This window comes from Monodelphis domestica, chromosome 4, assembly GCF_027887165.1.
Source record: "Monodelphis domestica isolate mMonDom1 chromosome 4, mMonDom1.pri, whole genome shotgun sequence".
In the NCBI taxonomy this organism is placed as follows: Eukaryota; Metazoa; Chordata; class Mammalia; order Didelphimorphia; family Didelphidae; genus Monodelphis; species Monodelphis domestica.
In genome coordinates this window covers 308,913,157-308,939,656 of record NC_077230.1, presented here as the reverse complement: position 1 = coordinate 308,939,656, position 26,500 = coordinate 308,913,157, and the positions used below count along the sequence as shown (strand labels likewise).

General features: G+C 32.4%; 1 protein-coding gene across 9 annotated transcripts in view; it reads right to left on the bottom strand.

The window, feature by feature from the left end:
* Positions 1-26,500, bottom strand: part of NBEA (neurobeachin) — an 829,579-nt gene that overhangs the window by 391,269 nt on the left and 411,810 nt on the right. For all 9 annotated transcript variants that reach the window (XM_056794740.1, XM_056794741.1, XM_056794743.1 and 6 more), the window contains one exon: positions 10,973-11,034. In XM_056794740.1, coding sequence (XP_056650718.1) covers positions 10,973-11,034 — 62 coding nt within the window. The remainder of the gene's footprint in view (positions 1-10,972; positions 11,035-26,500) is intronic.

The window sequence follows — 26,500 nt, the reverse complement described above, 5'->3', positions numbered from 1 at the left end:
CTTTATATATTAGAAGAAATATATATGACCTGAAAATATTGGGCGAATGAGTAAAGAGGAAGAACTGCAAAGTTATAAACAAACAGGGAGGAAAAATTATACTGAAGAGGAAGAGCTAGCACAATTTCCTTTTGTTTTCTGTGGCTGAAAAGAATTTTTAGAACCTCATCCTTATAAGACGGGGAGGAGGGTAGAGGAGAGGGTCAATACAAAGCCCAATGGTTGGTGAAGGCAAAAGAATAATATCCATGCTTGCCATTTAAAAAGAAGAAAAATACCTTTTAAAACTGGAATTAGGGAATAGAAATCCCTTATTGACATTTTTAATTTTTATTCTAGCTTCACTTAAGACAAAATAGGTTTATTTTTCCTATTATATGTTTCTTTTTAAGAAGAGCTGAGAAGAAAATGAACTCTTTCAAGTCACTGTGGTATGTATTTCATTTTTCTTTTGTAGCCTGAATCTCTCTCTCTCTCTCTGTCTTTGTCTCTCTGTCTGTCTGTCTCTGTCTCTGTCTGTCTGTCTGTCTGTCCGTCTGTACCCCCTAATATACTCTCATGGAGTAATACAGTAATTGAGTAAATTTGGATTATAATACATATATTTCTCTTCAAGAAGATTAACTCTGGAACTTATATGATAAAGGTTGTCATGTGTATAATATTATGACTCGGGCTTTAAAAAACTAAATAGTCAAAACAGACATGCATATAATGATTTATGGTTTGTAAAGTGCTTTATATATAGTTTCTTATTTCATCCTCACAACAACTCTATTAGTTAGGTGTTCTCTCAGTTTTATAGATGAGGAAACCAATGGCTCAGTCATACAGACAATAAGTATTGAGGATTGATATCAGTCAAGTCTTCTTGGCTCCCAAACTACTCAATCTCAAAACTACTCTGCACCTGCACCTGCACAAAACTACTCTGAAAAAAAAAAGGATTTATAAGCCTAAAAGGAACTTTATATATCATTTAGGAATAGAATCATAGAATGTCAAGGCTGGGAAGGATATTGGACATAATCTAGCTCAAGGTCTTTATTTTATGGATGAGAAATGTGAAGCTATTTGCCAAAGGTCACATATGAAGCAACTGGCAGAACCAGAACTAAGCTCCAGATCTTTTGTCTCTAAATTCAAAGTTTTTCCCCCCAATATCATGCTTCTTCATGACTGTCCTAGTTTATGACATGATCAGTTACTTATGATCATACCTGCTTATATGTAATTTTATTTATATAATACCTTAAGGTTTACAGAGAATTTTCTTTCCCTATAAATTATTTAGTTTGATCTTTATACAGTCTTGTGGGGTTAGATAGGGCATATTATATCCACATTTTGCAGATGAGGAACCTAAGGTTCGAGAGGATAAATAATTTGCCTATGGTCCACATAGCTAAGTAATTAAATGATCAAGAATTTGAATTCAGTTTTGACTGCAATGAACTAAAGTTATTTATATAATGAGTATGGTTTTTGGAACCCCAGTTCATGTATATTAATGAAATTGTATAATACTAATGTATCAATGTATTTCCCAAACTAATTAATGTTTTAAAATAACACATAGAGATTCATATAGTATGCTCCTATCTGTATATGAATACCAGGGCTTCAAATGAAAAAATAAGACATGACACAGATGAGATAAAGAAAACAATAAAGGAAAAATGAAAAAACAAAAACCAAAATCTTCTAAGTGACACCCTAAATTGTGTCTGTTTTGATTGTTATTAAAGAACTAATATGAAGCAAAATGAAACAAGTCTCAGTGCCTACAGTGACTGTCAGTTTTCCTTAATGTAAAAATCTTGCGTTTTTTTTTTAAGAAGAGTAAAAAATAGAGGGGATATAATTTTTATTTCAGTAAGATCTAGTAACAGATGGTGAAATGAAGTCTGATGTACAAATGCTTGGTTTGAACTCAACTGACTGAGAGGTGTGTTTCAAAATAAAGTTTTAAAATCATTTCCAGAATTTTCCCCCTCTCTTGCTTGCTTGCTGCTTTTCTTCCTTCCTTCCTTCCTTCCTTCCTTCCTTCCTTCCTTCCTTCCTTCCTTCCTTCCTTCCTTCCTTCCTTCCTTCCTTCCTTCCTTCCTTCCTTCGGGGTGGGAGACATTAAAGCTTATTAAAAAGGGTGGGGAAAACTGAAGTAGTATTAAAAAAGTATAAATTACTCCTAGTATTAAATAATTATTTTCATCAGAGGAAATACTTAACTTTGAGACTGAATGTCTATGGAGAGATGCCAAGTCTCTCTATCTGACACAATTCTTTAACTCTTCTATGTGGAAGCATAAAATTTCCTTAAAATTTCAAGGGATCTGGATCTCATATTAAAGATTCTTTTGAAAATAAACACTTTGAAGACAAATAAGCTCCAGAAGGATGACTATTAAAAACTCTGTTTTTTTCACAATAAGGTAGATAACCTTGTAGAATCTCAGGCCTAGAGTTTATTTTAAAAATGAAACAAGTCAGCATGTACATACACATACACACACAACAGAAAAAAGTAGCATACCACCTCATTTTAGTAATCTAAATGAATATTTTGTACCTCCTCTCCTGTATACAATAAATTAATTATAATTAAAATTCCAATAAATCCAATTTTGCTCAGGCATCTAGAAAATGTGAATACATGTATTCTATTTTTTGAAATTAAGCAAATTTTTATGGAGAAGAACAAATATCTGATAACAGAAACAACTTTTGAGGTTAATGTCCCTACTCTGGAATTCTATGACAAGGATACTAAATAAGACAAAATGTTCTAGGCTTGAGAATTTTATTTCATGTTCCATATCATTTGAAAGACATTCTCTTATGCATGTTTCATGAACATAAATTATAGGAATATAGATTATCTAAGGAAACTAATTAGTTCTTTAAAAGGATATAAGAGAATATGACCAGGCCTCTGATTTCATTGCTGAAGGGAACTCCTACAGAGAAAACTCCCTCAAATGATTCTGATCAGCAACTGTTCTGCAACATATATTTTGAGGGACACAAAAAGGTTATATTACTTGACCAGAGATACAGAGCTAAGTGTGTTGGAGACTAGACTTGAAACAAAGTCTTCCTGACTCTAAGGCCAGGCCTTAATTAAAAAATAATAACAGTGGTAATCAATATTGTATTGGACACTAAAACAATTGAAATATTCTCAATTTATGTAAAAATAGAAAATCTATATACAAGGTTGTAGTAAGAATCCCCTATAAAAGTGCTGTCCAACTCGGTAAAAAAAAACCCCAGCCCCCCCCCCCCCAACAGGTCTATCAAACTATATAAATATATCTGTAGGTTGCATATTAACTTAGAAAAACACAAATAAATAATATTTGTTTTACTGTCATTATCTGTCTTGTTAAATCTTTTCCAATTACATTAAAAAACCCTTCCCTTTCATTTTAGAATTGATTCCAAATATTGATTCTAAGGGGAAAAAAAACAAACTAGTAAGGGCTAGGTAGTTGGGGTTAAGTGACTTGATCAGCTAGGTCACATAACTAGGAATGGTCTGAGGCTAAAGTTGAACTCAGGGCCTCCTGCCTCCAGGCCTGGCTCTCTATTCATCAAGCCATTCACCTGCTCCTCCAAATTTCATTTTAATCTTATTTTGTGTCCTGTGGCCATATGTCTGACATCCTTACTCTACAATATATTCTACAAAGTCATGCAGCCCCATGATTAAAGGAGACTCTCTTAAAGCTGCCAGGTATACTTTTGGATAGGTCTAATTGTTAGATTTTCTTTGTGAAGAACTCAAATTTGCTTCTTTACTCATTCTATCCTTTGCTTTTAATTCTGTCCTCCTTGGCCAAGATGTATACAATGAATCCCTCTTTAATTTGATGTTTCAAAAATGCGGATCACTCACATGTATCTGATTCAACTAAAAAGCATTTAGTAAGCTCTTTCTTATTATGTGCCAGATGCTGTGAAAGGACATAAAGAATATTAGGGGGGAGGAGTATTTTGGATCCCACACACCCACCCACATTATTAACATCCCTGAAAGAGAAGAATATATAGGTAGCATTTAGCTAGTCCCTGGCTACACTCTTTTGGTCTTCATAACTACAATCTCATCATTAAGGCATTTATATATTACTTTAAAGTGTGAAAAATGTTCTATATATTGAGTATCTCTTAATTGTCATGATGTTAATCTAATTTCTGAGGTCTTTATTAGTAGATAGTTAGAATTTAGATAGGGCTTTAAGATTCAAAAAGAGTTCTTCACAACCCAACTGTTAATATCCTCATTTTACAAACAAGAATAGTTTCCTATTTGTAAAATGAGAAACTGAGGCAGAGAAAGATTCAGTGACTTGACTATTCACATAGGTACTGAGTGTCTGAGGCCTGATTCTTTCTGACTCCAAATTCAATGCTTGAATGAGTCACTGAGCTAACAGAGTGGTATGAGAAATTTGAAGAAGGTAAATTCACCTATAGCTTGTAAGATCAGACAAGAGTTCAGGGAAGAGATGGAAAATGATCTGGATACTTCAAAGTAAGAGAAGTATTTCAAAACAGAAAGATGGAGACATTTCCAAGTTTGGGTAGGGGATAGGATGCAGAATAAAGTTGAAGGGAAAAGGTAGAGAAAGAGGGAAACGATAAGTCATTTGGATTTCCTAGAAGGTAGTGATGTATGCAATAATGTTGGAAACTAGTGGAAAACTACTAAAGGTTTCTGAACATAGGACTAGTATAATTGGATGACATAAGATGGTAATAGTTTATTTTCGAGAGGATGTGAAAGAAGATAGAGCTGTAAATTGGCTAAACATCCTTAAAAGACAAATGAAATGATAAGAGGAGACTAAAATGTCCAAAGCCTTTTAACCATGCTGCTAAGCATATACCCTAAGGAGGTCAATAATGAAAAAGAAAGGTTCCAAATATACCAAATATACCAAGTATAGTAGCACTGGGTAATGAGAGATTACTGTAAAAAAAGAGGATATTCATTGATAAGGCAATGACTAGAAAAATTATGGCATTAATATATGATGAGTATGAAGAATACAAAGAAAAATGGTATGATATAATGTGAAGCAAGTAGAAAAAGGAAAACAATTTACATAATTATAAGGCTATAAATGGAAATCACTACATAGAAACTGAATGCTATGAAATAATGCTGACCAATTTGATGTCTTCATTTATTTCCCTACTTAGTGCTATCTTTCTCAAATTATCTTTCATACAGCTATGTACTGTTGTATGATCCAGAAGATTATAAGCTCCTTAAGGCAAGGTTCTATTAAATTCTTGCTTTTATTTCCCCAGCAACCAGCACAATGTAGGTAAGACATTTAAGAATGGCACCCAAGACATCCATCTCATAATTTCCCACATGGTCACATTCTTCTGGACTTCATCTGTGTCCTTACTATAATCTCCTCATCCTGCAAGATCATATCAACTCTAAAGTTTACAACTATTTATCCCCCACCCTGAATCCTTTTCCTCCCTCTGACTGGAGAGGGTTGAGGGTACATAGTGAAGAGCTCCTCTGACAAAAGAGTGCCCGGGGAAGCCATCTCATCATTTCTTGACTGGCTTTCTTTCTCTGGACCTTCATCGTTGCCCTTTCATCCTGTTTCTTCCTACACCCTTCCTCATTAGGCTTTTTGGTTTTTTTTAATATGTTATCTTCTAAGTTGTGAGTAACTTGAAAGCAAAAAAATCTCTTTAATCTTTCTTTGTATCCCTAGCTCATTGCCTGGCAAATAGTAGGCACTTACTCTAAGTTTACTGACTTACTGATTATTTAACAGATGGTTACTGAATTAAATACAGTTATTTTGTTTCCTCTGTCTGCAGTGTTCTCCTCTATTGTCTTATCCCTATACAAATATAAGTTCTTCAATATAAATTCTTTCAAGGCCTATGTAAAACCTGTCTCCTTCTATAACTCCAGCTTAATCTTGCCCTTTCTTTATAGCCTATTGGACTTATACATGCCATTCTTTTGGTACTTGATTATTTATAATTTAGCATTTAATAATATGCTATTTTATTCTCTCTTTTATGTCCAATATATTTTATTTCTATATATTTTTTGTCCAAGACAAACTTATCAAAGACAAAAATTTCACCATAAATTTTCTTCTGTCCTTAACATTGCTAGGCAAGTAGTTTCTCACTAAGCACTTGCTTAATGGAATATGAAACTTATCTCCTCACGAGAGCTTGTACTACAAAGTACAAATATATCTTCTCAAGATAGCTTGTAGTACATCAGTGATGCTGGGGAAAAATACAATAGAGGATAGTACTTTGCACATAATAGAAACTTAATAAATGCTTATTTAATACAACCTGCTGCAAATCCTATCATGGAACACAAGATTTAAAGAAAGCCTGTTATTTGTTTACTATCAAATCAAAGGACAGGAATCTGGTACCATATGTGATTCTCAAGAAACCACTGATATTAGTGTTAGTGTATATGATAGGTTAAAATTAGGATAATTCACGACCAAGAATCCTTGCCACAAAAACTATCCTTAAACAATGGGCAATTAGCACAGATAGCTATCTTTTCCTCTGCCTCATTTTATTATTTCCTGAATTAAAAATGGTTTTCTCTTCTTCTTACACCTGAAAATAAATAATTTATCTATGGAGGAAAATTCCAAAATTGAAAAATTTCAAGATACAACCTTTGCTGTGGTTCAGTTCTTTTGTAAGTAACTTTTTGAAAAAAAATCAAGGGTTATGGCCTTGATCAAACTGATAGTTAAGTTTAAGGATGCAGATTATTTGTGGAAAGAATAAAGTAAATGAAAACCACAAAATAATTACTTAATAACATATACGCACAGTTTTTAAAAGTTACTATACTTTAAGGCCATTGCTACATCATTTTATGAAACTTAGGTTTTAATGAACTTATAGTTATACAATTGCTTATTTGTATTTTCAAACAACTAAAAACTTAAATACTGACATGCTACTTTTATAACATTTCCCATACTATAAAACCTTTCTTGTTGACATATATGGCACAGAAAAAAAAATCTAAGTGACATCTGCTAAAGCTTTACTTATGAAAACTTAAGGAATCCTATGGGATAACATCATTCAGTTTCTCTAAAAGCACCTCTAAAAGAGAACTTCCTTAAAAAATCTGGAAATAATTAGAAACTATTATAGTACTTTAAAAAAGTTTACATGAAATCCAAATCTGCAACATATCAAAGAAGGAAATGCACTACAAAGAACGTAAAGCAAATTTTAGCCCCCTGCTCCAAATTACATACATATTTAAAAAATTTCCCATTAAAGACAGTATCAGCAGTGTGACCTATTAAAGAGCACTGTGAAACAAAGACTAACTGATCACACACTGACCTTGTCAACTGTACATCTTAATTATTCTACTTGAAAACATGCCCCACTATGTTAGTTATAGCAATTTGAACTAGTTATTTACAGAAATAAAAGTACCACAATATAAGGGGGGATAATGGACCATTATACAGCATTCAATGAGAAGGAAAAAATAACTAATTAGCAGAAATATGCAAACTTTTTAGTATCTTAAATCCTGTGCCTTAAGAAAAGTTTTTATTTGTAACAATAAGACATGACAATATTACCATTTAAATAGCACTCTATTGACAACTCATCTGATCCAACAACCCTTCAAGGTACATATTACAGGAATTGTTATGCCCATTTAACACAAGAAGAAATGACATTAGAGTTATTAAGGGACTTGTCTACACTTACACAGCTGCTAAGTCACTTAACCTCTCTAAACTTCAGTTTTCTTATCTGAAAAATGGAAATAATGCCAAGGGTTTCTCCATAAGACCAAACATAACCTTTCAAGCTTAGGATTAAAACATGACCCCCTTCTTCTTCCCATCTCCCAAACTCATTTAAATGACACACTATGCCCACAGGAGCCTTTTTTAAGCTGAATATATTTTCCACAGAGACCTTAAATTCCTTTGGGAAACTGACTTGATTGCATATCCTTCAGAGTTTAAAAGGCTATCCATATGAACTGAATTATCCATGACATGTACCTTCAGACGTTTGTAATGTGATATTTCATGTAAATTTAGACCATACTTTAGAGGAGCTGCTGGCAACAGTCAGTTTATTCAGGAGCTCAGATAAGAAAAAAAAATCTGACATCCTTGCTAATCTGTAGTTGTTAACATGGAATTTCCAACATAAGAAGCATAACAGCATCTAATTTGCTATAGCAAATTAAAGGGAAACAAAAGATGCGTTTCTTTTCCTTTTTTAATGTTTAATTACCTAGTCTATGAAAATGAGATTTTCCTTTTGAAAGGTTTCTATTATATCCTCATTTAAAAAACAGAAATATATTTCAAATTTAAATAAACTAGAAAATGTAATTCACTTTGAAGATCTATTTTAACTAAGGATTAAATTACACCATAGAAAATATATCACCAGTTATGAAATAGCATAAACTCTTCAAGATGGTTACTCATGGTGTGTTTTTCTTAATGTTAATTAATATTATTTCTCATAATATGTAGCTAATAGTGTCTTTTTTTTAAGAAGCTGACCATGAAAGTGAAATGTTAATGCACCTCTGAAAAGTTCAGCTTTAAAGTTACATTAGTAGTAGTATGGTAGAAATCTTGGCTTAGTATAAAAGCATGTAATGGGTTATCCCTAGAGGGAATTATGGCAGAAGCAATACATTCATCTCTAGAAGACAGAATCATGTTATAATATCATAGAAGACTGTATCGCTAAACTCAATATTAAACAAATTCTTTGCCAAAGGCCTAGTTTAGCTATGGTGCTGCTGCTGTGGATGAAATATAGTAATTAGCTTTAGAATGAAACATTTTTAAAAACTAGTAACCAGCACATCATCTGAAAGGAATCTGAGGGCATTCCTGGTATTATTTACTTTTTCTCTTCCTTCAATCCTTCAAATCAAATGTTTTAAATATCTTTAGAATAATTAGCTTAATACCTGATGATTCTAAGGGTCATCTAAAGCTTAGCATTTATTTAGCTTTAAAATATAGGATGATTATTTATATTGGAAATGGTTCTATTATATGGAAATAGTACTAAAACATACTTAAAAAACATTTGGAATGATGGGTTTTAGCCTTTCCAAACAAGATGAAATAATTGTCTTTATTAACATGCATTCTCCCCTCTGATTACACAGAAGTAAGGAAGTACAGACACATGAATACATATATACATATGTGTGTGTGTAAAATGAAACTATAATAATAATAAACCATAAACATCAAAATTAGCATTTTCATTTGTTACCCTGCTTCCCTGAAACCTTTAAAGAAAGAACACTGCAAAGGAAGCTTAAATTTCTCACTCTTCCTTTCAATCAATATCTGAGGCAAAGTTTCATCTCTAGGGCCCTTAATGGCAGGAATTCATGGAGCCAGCAAATGAGTAATGTTAAACCTATGATTAGATGATGAGGCCATCAAAGACACTAGATCCTAATGCTACATTCCTCTATATTCTTCTGAACTGCAGAGAAATCCAAGGATAAGGAAGAAGCCACTGTAAATTATGCCTTTTCTGAAAATCTTTAAAAGCTGTTTAAAAGATGTAGCACAACATGAAACTTAAGGTTTATAAATGATTTCTTGGAATTTCCCTTGAACCTAGGACTTAATCATTAGGTAACAATTATTTCAAGAACCCTGAAGGAGATGGTTTGAAGTTTAAACCCCATCGAGGATTCCCACCAGTGATGTGTTGGTTTTTTTTTTAGCTTTTCCAGAACTAATAATCATTCTGGGTAACAGAATGAAAACACACACACACACACACACACACACACACACACACACACACACACACACACACACACACACGAAAACTGGACCTAATAATTTCCTTATGGATATGAGCTTGAAGAAATGAAATCCCAGAAATGGAACCCAATAGGTAAGTGTAAAAAGATTAACTAAATTAATATTTTTATTCTTTTGGGGGTTAGCTACAGAATTAAATGAAGGATTTTACCACAAACAGTTTAGATGTGTACAGCCGTTCATTGCATAAAACATGGATAATTTAATCATTTTTGGAAGTCTTGCAATATTTTGAACATGCATGTTTTCAGAATTCTACTGCTATCTAAAGTTTTAGTGTCTGTGTGATATTATGTCATTGAAGAATTTATAAAATAATATAGCAAGAAAGGCCTAATGAGTTATGAGTAAAACCTACAATAAATAAAAAATCCTGATAAGGTAACTGTCAACTGTTAAAAAAATAAATGAGACAAGCATTTATTATAATAATTATAATATTTAATTATTCTAATTCTAACTTAGTTCTGGTTATTAACAAATGTGAGAAAAAGTCACAATGCTCTTAAAGAGGCAAATATTTCACTTATTTTAATCACTGAAATCATTCTAAAAGCCTACAGTGGAAGTTATTTTAAATATAAATAGAAAAGATTTAAGTTTTATTTATCATAATATTTACTAATAGAAACATAAACAGTTTTAAAAATATTGGCTGAAAGCATGTATTATACTTTTCAATAACTTAAGACATTTATAGACAAGGTGAAGGTTTCCATCACCACTAAACTTTCCATATTACTAAATTAGGAATAGCAAAATTCAACAAAAAATCCTGGGAAATATATACTTTTTATACTGAATATGAAAACAGAAGTATTTTACAAAAGTACTTGCAAATGAAAGCTTCTATCAAGAATAGAAGTACTTTTTTCAGTGATAGAATGAATGCAAATACCCCTCAAATACCTCTCTCTCTTTTTCTCTCTTTCTTACATGCATATATATCTTCAGAGAAAGAAGTAAACATTACATATTTAGCATATGAAATGGAAAAAATAAATGAACAGGCTCTATACTGAAATGAACTAACATGCAAGAAGTGAATTAAGTCATATAGTTATTAAAATAAGAAGGCTTACCTGGGAACAAAGCAACATAACAAGCTCAACCACAGATGTGCTGGACTTCATACACACAAGGCCTGCAATAAGCAAATATTGAAAGGAAACATCATGATTAGATTGTCTAAAGTTGTAATTTTTAGATAAAGTTTTCTAGAGAGAGTTGATACATAAAAAACATAAAAACTCTGTATATCCTTACATATAAATAAGAAATTCAATGACTAGTTAAATGTTTCAAAGACTTCAATTAAAAAATATCCAATAGGATAATGAGTGATAGGGAAAAATCATATAACAACTCATGATGAATTATTTTTCAGCACTTCAAAATTTCTCAGCATTTCAACAAAACTCATTTAATTTTAGTGAAAAAAATTTTATAGGCCTGTTTTCTGAGCAAAAGATTTCTTATCACTTAGATCCAAAATGAGTATCAAAATGTTCTTCCCAATAGAACTTATAAAAACACAATTTTTGTAGTATGACATCATTAAAAATTATATTAATTGGGGGCAGCTGTGTAGCTCAGTGGATTGAGAGCCAGGCCTTGAGACAGGAGGTCCTAGTTTCAAATCTGGCCTCAGACACTTCCCAGTTGTGTGACCCTGGGCAAGTCACTTAACCCCCATTGCCTAACCCTTACCACTCTTCTGCCTTGGAACCAATACACAGTATTGATTCCAATATGGAAGGTAAGGGTTTAAAAAAAAACAAAACACCTTACATGGGTTAAACAAAAATTCCAGATAAAACATTTAAACAATATTTTATTCAAGCTCTTATTCTACTACCTCTTAATAAAGGTTCTGAAGGAAAAAATACAATTCATAACATATCAGTAAGCAGAAGCTTCTTTATTCTTTAGTTTAGAGAAGAACTGAATATGAGTTATTCATAATGAACTTAGTTTTCAAATTCAAAGGGTTTAATCATTAAACAAAGTTTTATAAACTGATGATAATTTGCAGTTTTGGAAATGCCAATAGAGAGGAATATATTTCTAAGAGCTTATTAATATCAGGACTCTTGTAAGGGAACATGATGATTTTCTCTAATTTTAAAAGAGTTAACACTATCACTTGATTGTTTCCATATTAAAAATAATACTCAATAGTTTTAATAAGTTGGTTATTTAAAAATTAAAAAAAAAACGAATCGTACAATAGAAGGAAAATAAAATAATCAAAAAAAGAGCTGACAGAGAAAATGTCATGCACTAAATGGAATGCTGGATTCCAAAGATTTGTGTCTAAGTAGGTTTCAACAAATATAAATTAGAGTCAAATGACTTCCACAGAAAAGCATGTATATTTATTGCAGGTAGCAGATAAATACACCTTTGTGCCCACCTTGCTAACATTCCTAAGCTTATTGTATAGGAAGGCAGATTAACTATTAAAAAAAAAACTTCTAGACTTCTCTTATCACCTCTTTCTGCAGACAGTTAACTAATGAAATAAGAGGCAGACATGTAAAGCTCATTTAAGAGACAATTACTATAACTGATCACCAATTCTCATTCTCTTACATTAGAAGATACAAATGATTAATGACACACTTATCAACTGCAGGTAACCTAAGTATTTGAATATAATACAGGAACAGTAAATGAAAGAACAAACTACATAACAACATTATTACAATTCATATGACTACTAATTTAGAGTATATTCAACTGGTAAAAGTACTGCATATTCTAATAAAGACAAATACTTGCTATCTTTCTACTTGAGCCATATTAATCACTCAATAAAAATTTACAAAGCACCTAATATGGTTTAGGACTATGCTAAGTATGAGAGATCAAAGAAAGGCAAAGACAATCTCAGATCTCTAAAAGCTTACAATCTAACTGGGAAGACTACATATAATAAGAAGTTGAAAAGGGGGAAGAGAGGAAGGAAAGAGAGAGAAAGTTCTCATTGCAGGCTTATGCTAGGTGAGAAAATGATGAGATAGATGGCTGTTCTTGGCTCCCTCCTTAAATAGAAAATCTTTGAGGAGATCTCTAATGCTTGTTCTCTACCCCCTCCATTCAGAGGAAGAAAGGGGCAGAAGGGCCCTGGGGTATAGAGGAGGTGTGCATTTCAGAGCTAATATGATATAGGAGGAAGATTAGTTCCTGGAGATGGAGTACATATAATAGTTACAGTAGGAAATGAAGCTACATTTACTCAAAATAACTTGTAATAAATTATTTACAACTCAATTTTTGTTAAAGAACCTGTAAAAATTATTTGCTGCACACACATACATAAACACATCTTTTCTCCATTTTCTAAATAGCATTAACTCTATTGTAAATCTTGAAGAGCTATGAATTGTTGTTTAAGATCTTATGACTTCTCCATACTATCACAGAACTGCTACATGATTTTTACCTTCCTTTAAACTGCTCACTGAACAACTTGGGGGAAAAAACAACTACTTTGGTGGAAAATATACATTTTGAAAATAGAGAAAATATCATAATAACTTTCCAGGACAAAGGATAAACACCCAATGTTGTCTAGGTATATGAAAGTATGCTGAATATATGAGGAGAAAATAAGTTTTGTTGGGATCTTGGCCTGAATGTGTTGTGATCTGCAGGGTTGGAAGAAATCACTGATTCATCATTTTCTGCTGAACAGTCATTAGATTTTTGTAAGGGGAAGAATAAGAGAGAGTTAAGAACTAATATTTCAGTAAAGAATGGAAACATATGCATAGATGTGAACATACACCAAAGTGGTTAAATTTCCTGTAACAGTTCCCAAGGTAATGTTGAAAAAATTAGGAAACTATATAAAGAACATATGGCTAAGAAGAAAAGCTCCACCTCTAAATGTCAGAACTATTTCCTTATTAGAGCTACTTAAAACATGAATGACCTGACAGACAAAGAACACTAACTTATAAAGTATGTGAAGTTAGAAGCCTAGAGAAATAAGGTAAAGGTTACTCACCCTATTATCATATGAAATGTGTATAAGTATTTAGGGTAGGTTCTCCCTTAAGCCAGTTTCAAATTAGCCTTATCCAAAATAGAACCCTTTCCCTTCAAATTTCACCCTCTTCCAATCTAGATTTTTTTCTTTTAAGTACATTAACATCTTTTAAGTTATCCATTACAATCTTAGTGTCATCCTTAATAGTCCATTAAATCCACATATTCAATCAGTTGCCAACTCCTATAATTTCTATCTCTACATCTCTCCCATCTCCTCCTTTCTTTCCCTTCAGAAAAGGGACCTCTACTATTTAAGCCTTCATTACCTCTCACCTGCACGATGGCAATAGCCTTCTTATTTCATAAGATATTATTAAAGAGGCTACAGAAACCTCTTAAAAAATCCATTCACTATGAACATACTGGAATTATGACTGGAATGCAGAGATAGTTGAACATTTGGAAAGATATAAAAATCATATTAATAACAAAAATAATAAAAATCATTTATCAATATATCCAGAAAAAGCATTTTCTAAGTCTAAATATACCTATCACTTATGATTAAAAATCTAAAAAGTAAACGACTTTTTCTTAATATGTAAAACAAAGCTTACTTGTTAAGAAGCAGAATAAAATTTCTATAGGCAAAGTAAGGATGCCATTATTGCCTACATTGTGTAATATAGTCCTAGAAATGCTAGCTGTAACACTAAGACAACCAGAGGAAATTCAGAGAATAAGCATATTTCTATTTGTGGATATGATGATTTATTTAGAAAATTCTAGAAATTTACTAAAAAATCAATAGAAATAATAATAACCTTAGTAAAATAGCAGAACCTAAAATAAAACTAAAATCCATCAGCCTTCCTTTTATATTATTAGAAAACCCCAGAAGAAAAGATATATTGGGGATTCCATTATAAATAATTAAAAATGTTTATAATTATACTACCAAGAAAAATCCATATTTTATGTTAACACAAGTAGAAAGTACTCTTTATAAAACTAAAGACAAATAATTGGAAAGATTTTCAATGGCCATGGCTCAGCTGTGGTAAAATAGTAAAAATGATGATACTATGAAATTAATATATATTTAGTACCAAATCAAACTTGATAAATGGGTCATTTTATAGAAGCAGACCAAAACCCCCAAATTTATGTCAAGAACCTCTAAAAGAAATAACACAAATAGAAATGAGTAGGAATGAAACTGCTCTAGCATTACTGTACCCTAAAACTTTTTATTAAAAAGTCATATGCATGAGAATTTTTGGTACTGGAGGAAAAAAACCCGATCAAATGAACAAATTAGATAAACAAGATGAAGAGAAAGTCAAACATAGGAACTTAATATTTAATTAAAAAAATCAAGTTGTTATACAACAAAATGGTTCAAATGTATATCTGACTTCATTATTTCATTATACCACAAGAAAACAAAAGTTAGAAGAGAATAGAAGAAGGTATCTTTCACAACTATGACTATGAGAACTATTCAAACAACAAGGGAGAAGGGTTCTCATAAGAGATAAAATGGTTAATTTAGATTTCATAAAATTAAAAAGCTTTTTCAGGAAGAAAATTAACAGAACAAAATGAAGATAAACTTTTGAATGGAAAAAAATTCCACAGTAAATATCTCTGGTAAGGTCTGATATGCAAAATGTATGAGAAATCAACATAAATATAAACAAAGACCAATTATGAAATAATTGACCAAAAGTTATAAAAAATCAGTTTTTTTAAAAGTAAAAATTATCAACCATCCTGAGGGTTTTTTTAAATGACAATAATGTTTACTGTTAGAAGGGCTATTTTTGGATGGGCAAACACATAAAAGGTTGATGATTTGATGAATTATTTCAACCATTTGAGGAAAAAAATAAGTATATACTGAATAGTATATGCACTTTGATTTAGCAGTGCTAACATTTCCTCAGTATAAAAAGGAAAAGTTGCATGTATACAAAAAATTAATACCATATTTTTGAGGGGTACCAAAGAACTATAAGCCAACCAAATGCCTAATGATTAGGGAATCACCAAATAAACCAAGGTATAGAAATGGAATATAATGGAATTTTATCACAAGATATAAGAATTTGGAGACACTTATGATATCTATGAGCTGATTCAATGGAAGTAACTAGAACTGAAAAAATTATTTTCATAATAGACCTAATAATGTAAAGCAGGTGTTCTTTATTTGGGAGTCCATAGATCACAAAGAGGTCTGTGGATAGATTTCAATGAGTCTGTGAACTTTGATTTAAAAAAAAAGCATATTTGTATTTCAATGTAACTAGTTTCTTTTGAAATCTTAAGTACTTTATTTTATCAATTTGGAAATCTGAGCAGTCCATCAGATTCACTACATTGTCTAAGAGATTTATCACACACAAAATGGCTAAGAACCTGAAGGTAAAAGAAAAAAAAGTAGAAAAGGAGATGGAAAATTATCTATACTTTAAGCAAAGAACAGAATAATCTAGAATTCAGAGGGCTTCTCAGGAAACATAATTCTATTTGTCTGGCAGAGATGTGGTGGATGATAGGTGTAGAAATGAGGCATATATGCCAATGACTTGTTTTGCATAATTAACTTTTTTGGGTTACAATGGAAGGAAGTATAAAACAATGAGGGATTGAACCTGTATCTGGCCTCAGACACTTACTAGCTCTGTGATCCTGGGCAATTCACTTAACCCTGTTTGCCTCATCTGTAAAATGAGCTAGTGAAAAAAAAAATGGAAGCTATTCCAGTACCTTTGTAAAGAAAACCCCAAAATGAGGTAAAAAAGTTGGACAGGATTGAAAAGGGCTCAACAACAACTATACTTTTGAGTCTTATTTTCAAATCCAACAAAGAGGTGGAATTTATAAAAACAGAATGAATCAATGAAAAATTAAATAAATATAAGTTATTTTGGCAACATTAATGTGATTACTAAAGAAGAAAACAATGCTCACATCTGCTATAGTATTTTGAGGTGAAAAGTAGATGCAGGGATGAGAATCAGCCTTTATTAGAACTTGCAAAACAATACCACTACCAATAACAACATATAATTCTTACATAGTTTCATATAAAGCCAAAAACAACTAACAAAGAAAAAGAAAATGAAGTATCCTATTTAAAACTTATCTACTGACATATCAAAAGTACTGGTTAAAACAAAGGCACTATTTGTAGGATCATCATTGTCATAATAACACAAATATCTTACATTTATATAATGTTCTTTATAAATATTATCTTATTTGGTTCTTACAACATTCCTGGGAGATAGGTGCTATTATTATTTTCATTTTACAGATGAGTAAACTAGGGGAAAGAGGTTAAGTTACTTACTCAGTGTCACACAGCTGTTGCCTACGGCAGGCTTTGAACTCAGATCTTCCTAACTTCCAGTGTATTGTTCTATCCACTATAGCACCTAGCAGCCTCTGGATAGATATATCTTTAGGTGCAGATATTGCTGAAGGGACAGCCCTTCCACAAGAATAAACACAGACCAGTCCTAGTTAATATTATAGAAAAATAATATTTCATTAATTGATAACGATATTTTAAATGATGAAATTTCTAAGTTAGCAAATGATAATCATCTCTTTCAGAGACAGTCTAGGGGTCTAGGATAAACTACGGGGTTGGGGATGATGATGATGATGATGATGAATCAGTTCAACAACCACATGGCATGGAGAAGTGAATAGAATGGCCTAGTTTCAAACTACACAGCTGGCCTCTACTGTTAGTGTGATCCTGGGAAAAGTCACTCAAACTCTAAGTGTCCCAGGCACATCTCCAAGATAAAAAAAATTGCAGAGTATTTGCCCTATCTGTACTGGTAGAAGCAGTTTCTATATCAGTGGTTCCCTACAATAATGGAAACATAGGTTTGGACACAAATACAAATTCTACTTCCTAGGGATTTATGCTATGATAGACTATGGCGGGGGGTAAGATAGTTTTTTTCCTTCAAGGGAATAAAAAAGTGATAAAATGAACATCTCTCATGTACATCCCCTTTTCACACTACCTGCTTAGGCCTTCATCAACTATCTCCTGAATTACACTAGCCTTCTAATTGAGCTCTGTCTCATCTTTCTTCCAACTGCAACTGCAATTGAATGTACATTCAATGGCCAAAGTGATTTTTCCAAAATGTTGTTCTTTGTGACTTCTTACCTTCTACTGAAATTCTAATAGCTCCTTATGACTTTCAAGATCAAATACAAACCCCTGGTTTGGCATTTGAAGTCCTTTGTAACCTGTCCCTTTCTTACATTTCCATTTTTATACTTTATTCCTCTCCATGCACACTATGATAGAACTGTATTTCCAACACTAAATAAATGCTTTTTGACCAACTATCCTTGAATATCGGATCTGCTTTGAATGATTCAGAAACTGTGTTAATTATATATAATGGGTTAACTTTGGTATACATTTGCAATTTATATCTTAAAAAGAAAATATGAAAAAAAACAAATACAGTTTTAATGGCTTCTGCATTTATGCAAACAAAAATAATTTATTTCTGTTTCTTTTTTACATTTTCCTCATGTGCAGTGATAAAAATGGGCTATTTCACAAACTTTAAAGGTACATTAGAGAAAATACCTTTTCCTTCATTGCTAATATACTGTCATTAAATTAATTAAAATGAAAATGAAAATATACCCAAAGAACATTTTTACTTCTTTTTTTTTTAAACCCTTAACTTCCACAGTATTGACTCCAAGGCAGAAGAGTGGTAAGGGCTAGGCAATGGGGGTCAAGTGACTTGCCCAGGGTCACACAGCTGGGAAGTGTCTGAGCCCAGATTTGAACCTAGGACATCTCGTCTCTAGGCCTGGCTCTCAATCCACTGAGCTACCCAGCTGCCCCCAACATTTTTACTTCTAAAAGATTAGTCTGTTTATTTTATATGAATATTTTGTAGAGCTTATAATTACTTTGAAAAGCACTACTACTTTCTTTTTCACCATTTAGAAATCTCATTTTCTTTGAAAAATCACAATTATCTTCTTATCCTAATAATTTTACTTGATGTAAGACTATAAAAGATTCATGTCAACTTTATTATTTTAGTTATGCCTATAACATATGAGGACTAATAAATTCAAATTTTTAAAAAAGAAGTTGAACTATTCAATTAGAATGAGTTTCTACTTCTAATCAAACGTGATAGGTAAAAATTCACTTAAAAATTCCTGTATAATAATCACTGTCCAAATTCTTAATATCATTGCTACTATCATCAAAAGAATGTTTTCGAAGTTTTACTGTATAGTCTTACTATTTCATCTGGACTGTATCAAACTTTGGCTGCATTTTCGTTCAATGGTTTTACTTTGTTAACATAAAACTTCCCTGCAACTGGAATCAATTATAGTATTAATAGAAGGGAACTGAAATAACAATGATTTTCCTTTATTTAAAAAAAAACCTCTAAAATGTAACCATGCTAATAGAAGTTCATTTTTTAATGTTAAAATTACAAATTCTAAGTGAAAAAATGTATTCAAAATGTTAGAGAAAGTGACACTTGCCTCTTTATTCTTAGTCTATTCTCCTAAATCCCTAAAGCCATGTATGTGCTTAGTTGATGGCAAAATGTAATAACCAAAGATTTGCTACTATGTAAGGAGAGAAACATATTCCCCTCCCCAACTCAGTGTATATATTTGTCAGGGGATCAGCTATAGAACCAAATGAGAAGGGTGAGTGTACCCACAGACCAAGGAGGGTGCAAGGCTGAGACCAGTAGCAAACTAGAGGAGGGGAGGAGGCACAAGGAACAGTAGCATTGTGGAACATTCAGGATAAAATTTGGCTTTCTCAGTTTGGTCCAGGAACATAGGCATCTAAGCTGTAAGATGGAAATATGTCTTTTGAAATAGGTTTGAACTCTATCAAAATTAAAGGCAATTGGATCTATGAAAAAAATCAAACACCTATTTTGAACGACCTTTGCCCTTGAATTGACAGAACTGGTTGCTTGGTATTATACAGACATTGTTGAGAATCTTGCCCTCTTAAAGAGTACAGATGAGAGTTACTGGGAAAAAGGGTTATTACTTCTATTGCAGAAGTTCTGTTAAATCATATATGCATTGAGAACATAGAAAAGTTTCTAAAATTACATTTTCTGATATTTTTCCTTACAAACAGAATATCTAATCAAAATAAAGTGGTACCATGTTGAAAGATCCTTTATAAACCACTTACTGGACCCATAAAGAGAACGATAAAAATATTACTGTGAAAGCTATCAAAAATATGAAACAGTATACTCTATTTACTTTAAAAAAATATCCACTATTGTGGAAAATTTGGCATACAAATGCACTGCTAAGGGAATTGAAAACTGATCCAACTATTCTGGAGATTGATTCTGATTTGGAATTATGTCCAAAGAACTTTAAAACTATGCATACATTTTGACCCATCAATACTATTACTGGGTCTGTATCCCAAGAAGACTAGAAAAAAGAGGGAAAGGACATGCTTGTGCAAAAATATTTATAGCAGCTCTCTTTGTGGTGCCAAAGAACTGGAAACTGAGGGGATGCCCATCACCTGGGGAATGACTGAACATGTTGTGGTATGTGATTATAATGAATTATTACTCTACTTAGTCTTATGAAATGATGGGAGGGTGGTTTAAGAAGGATCTGAAAGATCTACATGATCTAATACAAATTGAAGTGAGCAGAACCAGGAGAACATTGCACACAGAACCAGCAATATTATGTGATGAACATTTATGATGAATTAGTGTTTCCTGGCAATATAGTAATCTAAGAAAATTCTCATGACAAAAATGCCTTCTGCCTCCAGAAAAATAACTGTGGCAATCTTAATGGAGACTGAGACATACTATATTTCATTATATTTCTTCACCTTTCTTTCATTTGTCCAAGTTCTCTTTCACAAAAGGACTAATATCGAAAGATATTTTATACTACTATGCATGTAAAATCTACAACAGACCACTCCCTCTCTGGAGGACAGGAGGGAAGGTGGGTGAGAATTTGGCTCAAACTTAAAGAAAATGAAGGTCAAATTTTTGTTTTTTATGTAACTGAAGTAAAAATAAAATGTTAGTAAATTAAAAAAAAATAATGTATCCAATGTTTTAGGACTCACATGTTTTTAAAGAAGACTAAAATCTTCATTTTAAATCCCTAACATTTCCCCTCCCCATAGTCAGTAGCTGATGCTAATTAAATTTTTATTTTATTTTCTAAAAATTAATACAAAGAAGTGAAAAATGGAGTGCTATAGTATAAGAAGCAAGAAATTACAAAGGAGGACACAAGAAGTTAGTTAAAAAAAAGATGATTAATTCTTTACCACAAAAGGGGGATAGCTATAGGCAAACATTTGTAGTAAAGTAAGAAAAAACTATTAAAATATTAATGCAACTATCATTTGTCATAATAACTTAGAAAATAGCTATCTAGATCAATTTAGTATAGGAACACATAGATCTTTAACCCTACCTACTTCAATAAGTCCTGATAATTTACAATCGTAATGATAGCCTTTTGTCAACAAAGTAATTTTTACAATACTTTAAGAAGAAAGTTTGCAATATGTTTCAAAAAGATTTTTAAGATACTTTTTTAAAAAAATAGGTGCTTATAGATTTTTCTTTTGCTAAACCTTCAACAATTACAAAAGCTCATGTAATAGATGGTATTGAATGACTAATGGATCAGGGTTTGCCTACCCTCCTCCCTCAATGCCTCTCATTTTCCTACCTCTCTTCAGAAGCCTTTCAGCTTCCCCTGCCCCCTTTTTTCACTCACTCAATGTGAGCTATTAGATTTCAGAGGAAATACTCCTTTCTCTTCTTTTCTCAAGTAAGGGTTTATTTGGGGAAGACAGGACAAGGGTAGAAGAAAAGGTAAGAGGGGTAGGATTTCCCTATTCTCTACAAATGAGGGTTAGAAGGATATTGGGGAAATGGCAATTCTTCCACAATTGTGAAACAGAGTCAGTCAGAGAAATATGAGGACCACTGTCTTTCCTTCTTCCTTCTGCCTTCAATTCAGCCAGCCAGCAAAAGCCAAAAGCCCTTCAGTGTTAGCCACCACCATCAGCCAGAAGCCAAAAGCCAAAAAGCCTCCTTCAGCCAAATCCAGCCTTTGACTTGGCTCTAACTGTTTCCCAGTCACATTCCAAATTGAATCTTCATTTTGACTGGCAGCTTCTGTACTCAGCTTTCTGCCTTGCATGCAGCATGCCTTGCAAATTCTTTCCTACACACTTATCAATGCAGATTGATATTCAGAATTATATATACAATGGCATGGAAGCTCTTTAAAGTTGAGATTTTAATTTATAACAAAAACAGTTAATAAAGATAAATAAGATAAGCTTTTTGGGAAAATTTTTTATTACAATGGACTATCTCATACATCAGAAATAAATTCACTACTAACTGTTATTGAAAGCCAGAGAACTGGTCAAGATAAGTAAGCATTCTTTACCTGATAGTGGTGGCAAAAAATATTATAGAAGAACATGAGGATGGTAATCATCCTTGATGCTATCCCCAAATATTAAGGGAGATACCAGAAAACATCCTATTTCCATCATTAAGCGTAACTTAGGATTTTGTGAATTCAAACTATTGTACTGGATGTTGAAGCCCTTAAAAATTCCATAAGCTTATTATCCAATTAAAATTAGTATTTTTATAGAATCATCTCTCTTAAGATTTAAGATCTGCATTTATCAGCACAATGGAATTTGTTCAACTTCAAGTTCAATTTGTATTCACCTTGTCTATTCTATTCAAAATTTTATAAACCTATCTGAACTGGCATCAGTCATTTTCCTCAATATTTGCAGGGCACTGTCTCTTTGATTAGTTTAGTTATTTTCTATGTATTTCTTTGTATTAAAAGGATACTCTGGAGCTATGTCTAGTTGTAATAAATGAGATACTCTATGGTGACTAGAGAGATACTAGGGGAAACTTGAGAATGCCTAGTTGTAATAGAGAGATACTACTACTAGGGGAATACTTGAGGGAGTCTATCAATTACCTAGATGGCTAATTGATTAATATTTTTCCTACCCTCTTCCTCCCTCAATACCTCCCTTCAACACCCTCTTCTGAAGCCTTTAGCTTTGCCCCTCCCCCTCCTTCCCTGAGTGGACTAAACCTTTTCTCTTCCTTTCTCTAGTAAGGGGGTTTATTGGGAATAACAGGACAAGGATGGAAGGTGAGGTGAGAGGGATGGGGTTATCCCTAATCTATAATGAGGATTAGGAGGATTTTGGGAAATGTCAGTCCCGTCACAGCTGTGACACAAAAGTCTGTCAGGGAGTTATGAAGGATAATTGATTTTCTTCTGTCTTCTTCTAATCAGCCCAGGATATAATGGTCAGTCACCAACATCAGCCACACCAAAGCCTTAGCCTATGTCAGAAGAAACCAGTCTCTCCCTTGGTCAGAAGCCAAGGAAATCTCTCAGTTCATCTCCTGGCTAGGCTCCAACTGTTTTTTCCTGGGAACATTCCAAACACCTTGATTGACAGATAATGTTCCCAGCTTTCTGTCTTGCATGAATGAAAATTCTCTCTTCCTTCATGCCTCTTCCACATCTTCTAGTTCTAATTTTCTTGTAGTATAATGACAAAAATTCTAGGTCTACATATATTATTATTTTATATGTCAGTGAATGATGTCAGTAGGTCCAGACTGAAATCCTGCTATAATTTCTATCCTGTGTAATTTTTGTGTCCATAGTTTTATATAATAGAAAATTTTATATTTTGTTTCTAATATCTATGATCAAAATAGTGAGGTATAATGAAGAGAAAAAAAAAAACAACTGGAGCTGAATCCAGAAGAAGAGGATCAAAATCTTGCCTTGATCATTCAAAAGCTGAGAATCTCCTGGTAAATTAGAGCCTAAAAGAAACTTTAAGACTCTAGGTTCTAGTAGGCTTGTATATTGCCTTGGTGGAGGGAATTCTCACATACCACATAATAATAGGTCAACAATAAATCAATCAATACACAAGTATTTATTAAGCATATACAATTGCATACTGACATGAATATCTAACATTGCTGGCCTTTTTCATTGCCTTATTAGTGTCATGTTTTTAGGGAATGGTCTGCAATCTCTTAGTCTTTTTTCTGGTATGTAATTACTCATTTAAAGATCGTGGTTTGAATGATTATTTCTTTAAATGAATCATGTTAGGCTTTCTCACAATAAAATTCATTGCCTACTTCCCCCCCCCCTCAAACTTATGATCTTGAAAGATCCACTTGCAAAGGCAACTACATGGCTTTTCATTTCTTTAAAAAGTCTAGCTTCAATCACCCATCATTCTCCTCTTTTCCTTGACCTTTGAGGTCATATAGGTCTCTCAAAATTCACATAGTTCAAACAGAACTGATTATCTTTCCCTAAAACCCATATCTCTTCCAAAATCCCCTATTATTATATCAAGGGTATCACAATACATTTAGTTACCAAAGTTCTCAATCTGGACATAATCCCCAAATTCCCTTTATGTCCTCAACTTGGGTACTATACTCAAGCTTCCATTCTCACCCATCACTCATACACATTCAATTAATTGCTAACACTTATGGTTTAATCTCTACAAATAGCATATTTGTCCCCTATTTCCATTAGGGGGTTCACTGCATTTCCTCCCTGCACTATTAGAACTACCTAATTGACTTCAAATCTATTCCTTCTTCCATCTATCCTCCACAGTATTGCCAAAGTGATTTTCCTAAATCACAGGTCCATGGTACCTCATCTATATTGAATAATCTGTATTGGTTAAATATTACATATAAAAGATCAAGTATAAACTACTAAGTTTGGCATTTAAGTCTCTTGACAACCTCAACCCATTCTATGTTTCCAGAATTACTAAAAAATGACTCCTTCATCTATTCTATAGTCTAGTTACACTGACATTCTTGCCACTTTCCCCACATTGCACTCCACCTCACATCTATTTGCCATTGTCCACATGTCTGGAATACTTTCCTTGTTCACTCTTATATTTTATAATCTAGGATTTCATGCTAGAATCAGACCAAGTAGATCCCACATTCCTCAAGATTTCCTCTCCCAAAGTTACCTTGTAACTTGCTTTGCATATGTTTTATGCACCTATAAACATCAAGGTAGGGACTATGCTTACTTTTCTCTTTATAGATTCACTACTTAGCTCAGTACCTGGCATGTAGCATATATTTTTTTCCAAACTCTTCTCCTCTCTCCCTCTTGGTAGTTGCTAATTATATTTCATATACATTTTATTGCCTTCATTATTATAATGTAAATCCTTTGAGAGCAGGGGTTAATTTTACTTTTTTATCTGTTTTCTGAGGGTTAACAGAGTTTGACACATAGTAAGAACTTAAATGTTAGTTGATTATTTGAAGATTTAAATCCTAAAACCCTAACACTTATCCATAAAGAATAGTACTATTAAGATATTTTCACATATAAAAGAAACAATACAACCCTTTTCTGTTTCTGAGAGTTCTCAATGTATAACAAATATTTCTCCCCAAAATCAATTAAAGCTCCATTTCCCTAATAAAAGTAAAAGCAAATTATATCCAATGGTTATCTCTTTTATACAAATATATATTGACCCTTTCAGGTAACTAATGCTAGTTTATTTATAAAAAAGTAAATGTATATAAAAAAGAGACCATGGGAACATAGACTAAAAATATTTAGAGACTAAACAACTTAAAGAATGAGTGGGTTAAAGAAAAAGTCATAAAAACAACAAATTTGACTGAAGAGAATGATGAGACAACATATCAAAATCTATGAAATACGTCAAAAGCAATAGAGTAAAATTTATATCTCTAAAAGCTTATATTAATAAAATAGAGAAAGAAAAATCAATGAACTGGGAATACAATTAAAATAACTAGAAAAAGAACACATTTAAACTAGCAAAATTCATTTAGAACAACAAAAGATCAAGAATATCAAAAGAATTAATTAAAAATATAAAGGAAGGAGGTGTAGCAGTACCAGCTATTAAATTGTATTATAAAGCAGTAATTATCAAAACTATCTAGTACTGGCTAAAAAATAGAAAGGTAGACCAGTGGAACAGAACATATATACAACAAACAGTAGTGAAAGAGTATAACAATTTTATATTTGACAAAACATAGATCCAGGTTTTGGGGATAAGAAATTACTATTTGTTAAAACCTGATGGGACAATTGGAAAGTAGTTTTGCAGACCAATATTTTACATCATTGTCTGTGATAACAATGGATATGTGATTTAGCCATAGAAGGAGATATAAACAAATTAATAGAATAGATTTATGGATAAAAGAAGACTTTGTGAATAAACAAGAGATGGATGACTAAAATGACAAATGTTGGAGAGCATGTGAAAAAATAGGGACATTACTACATGGCTGGTGGACCTGTGAACTGATCCAACCATTTTGGAGACAAATTTGGAATTACAACCAGAGATTATAAAACTGGGAATACCCTTAGACCTGCCTGTTTTCTAAGGAGAACAGAGAAAAAGGAAAAGAACCTATATGTTCCAAAAT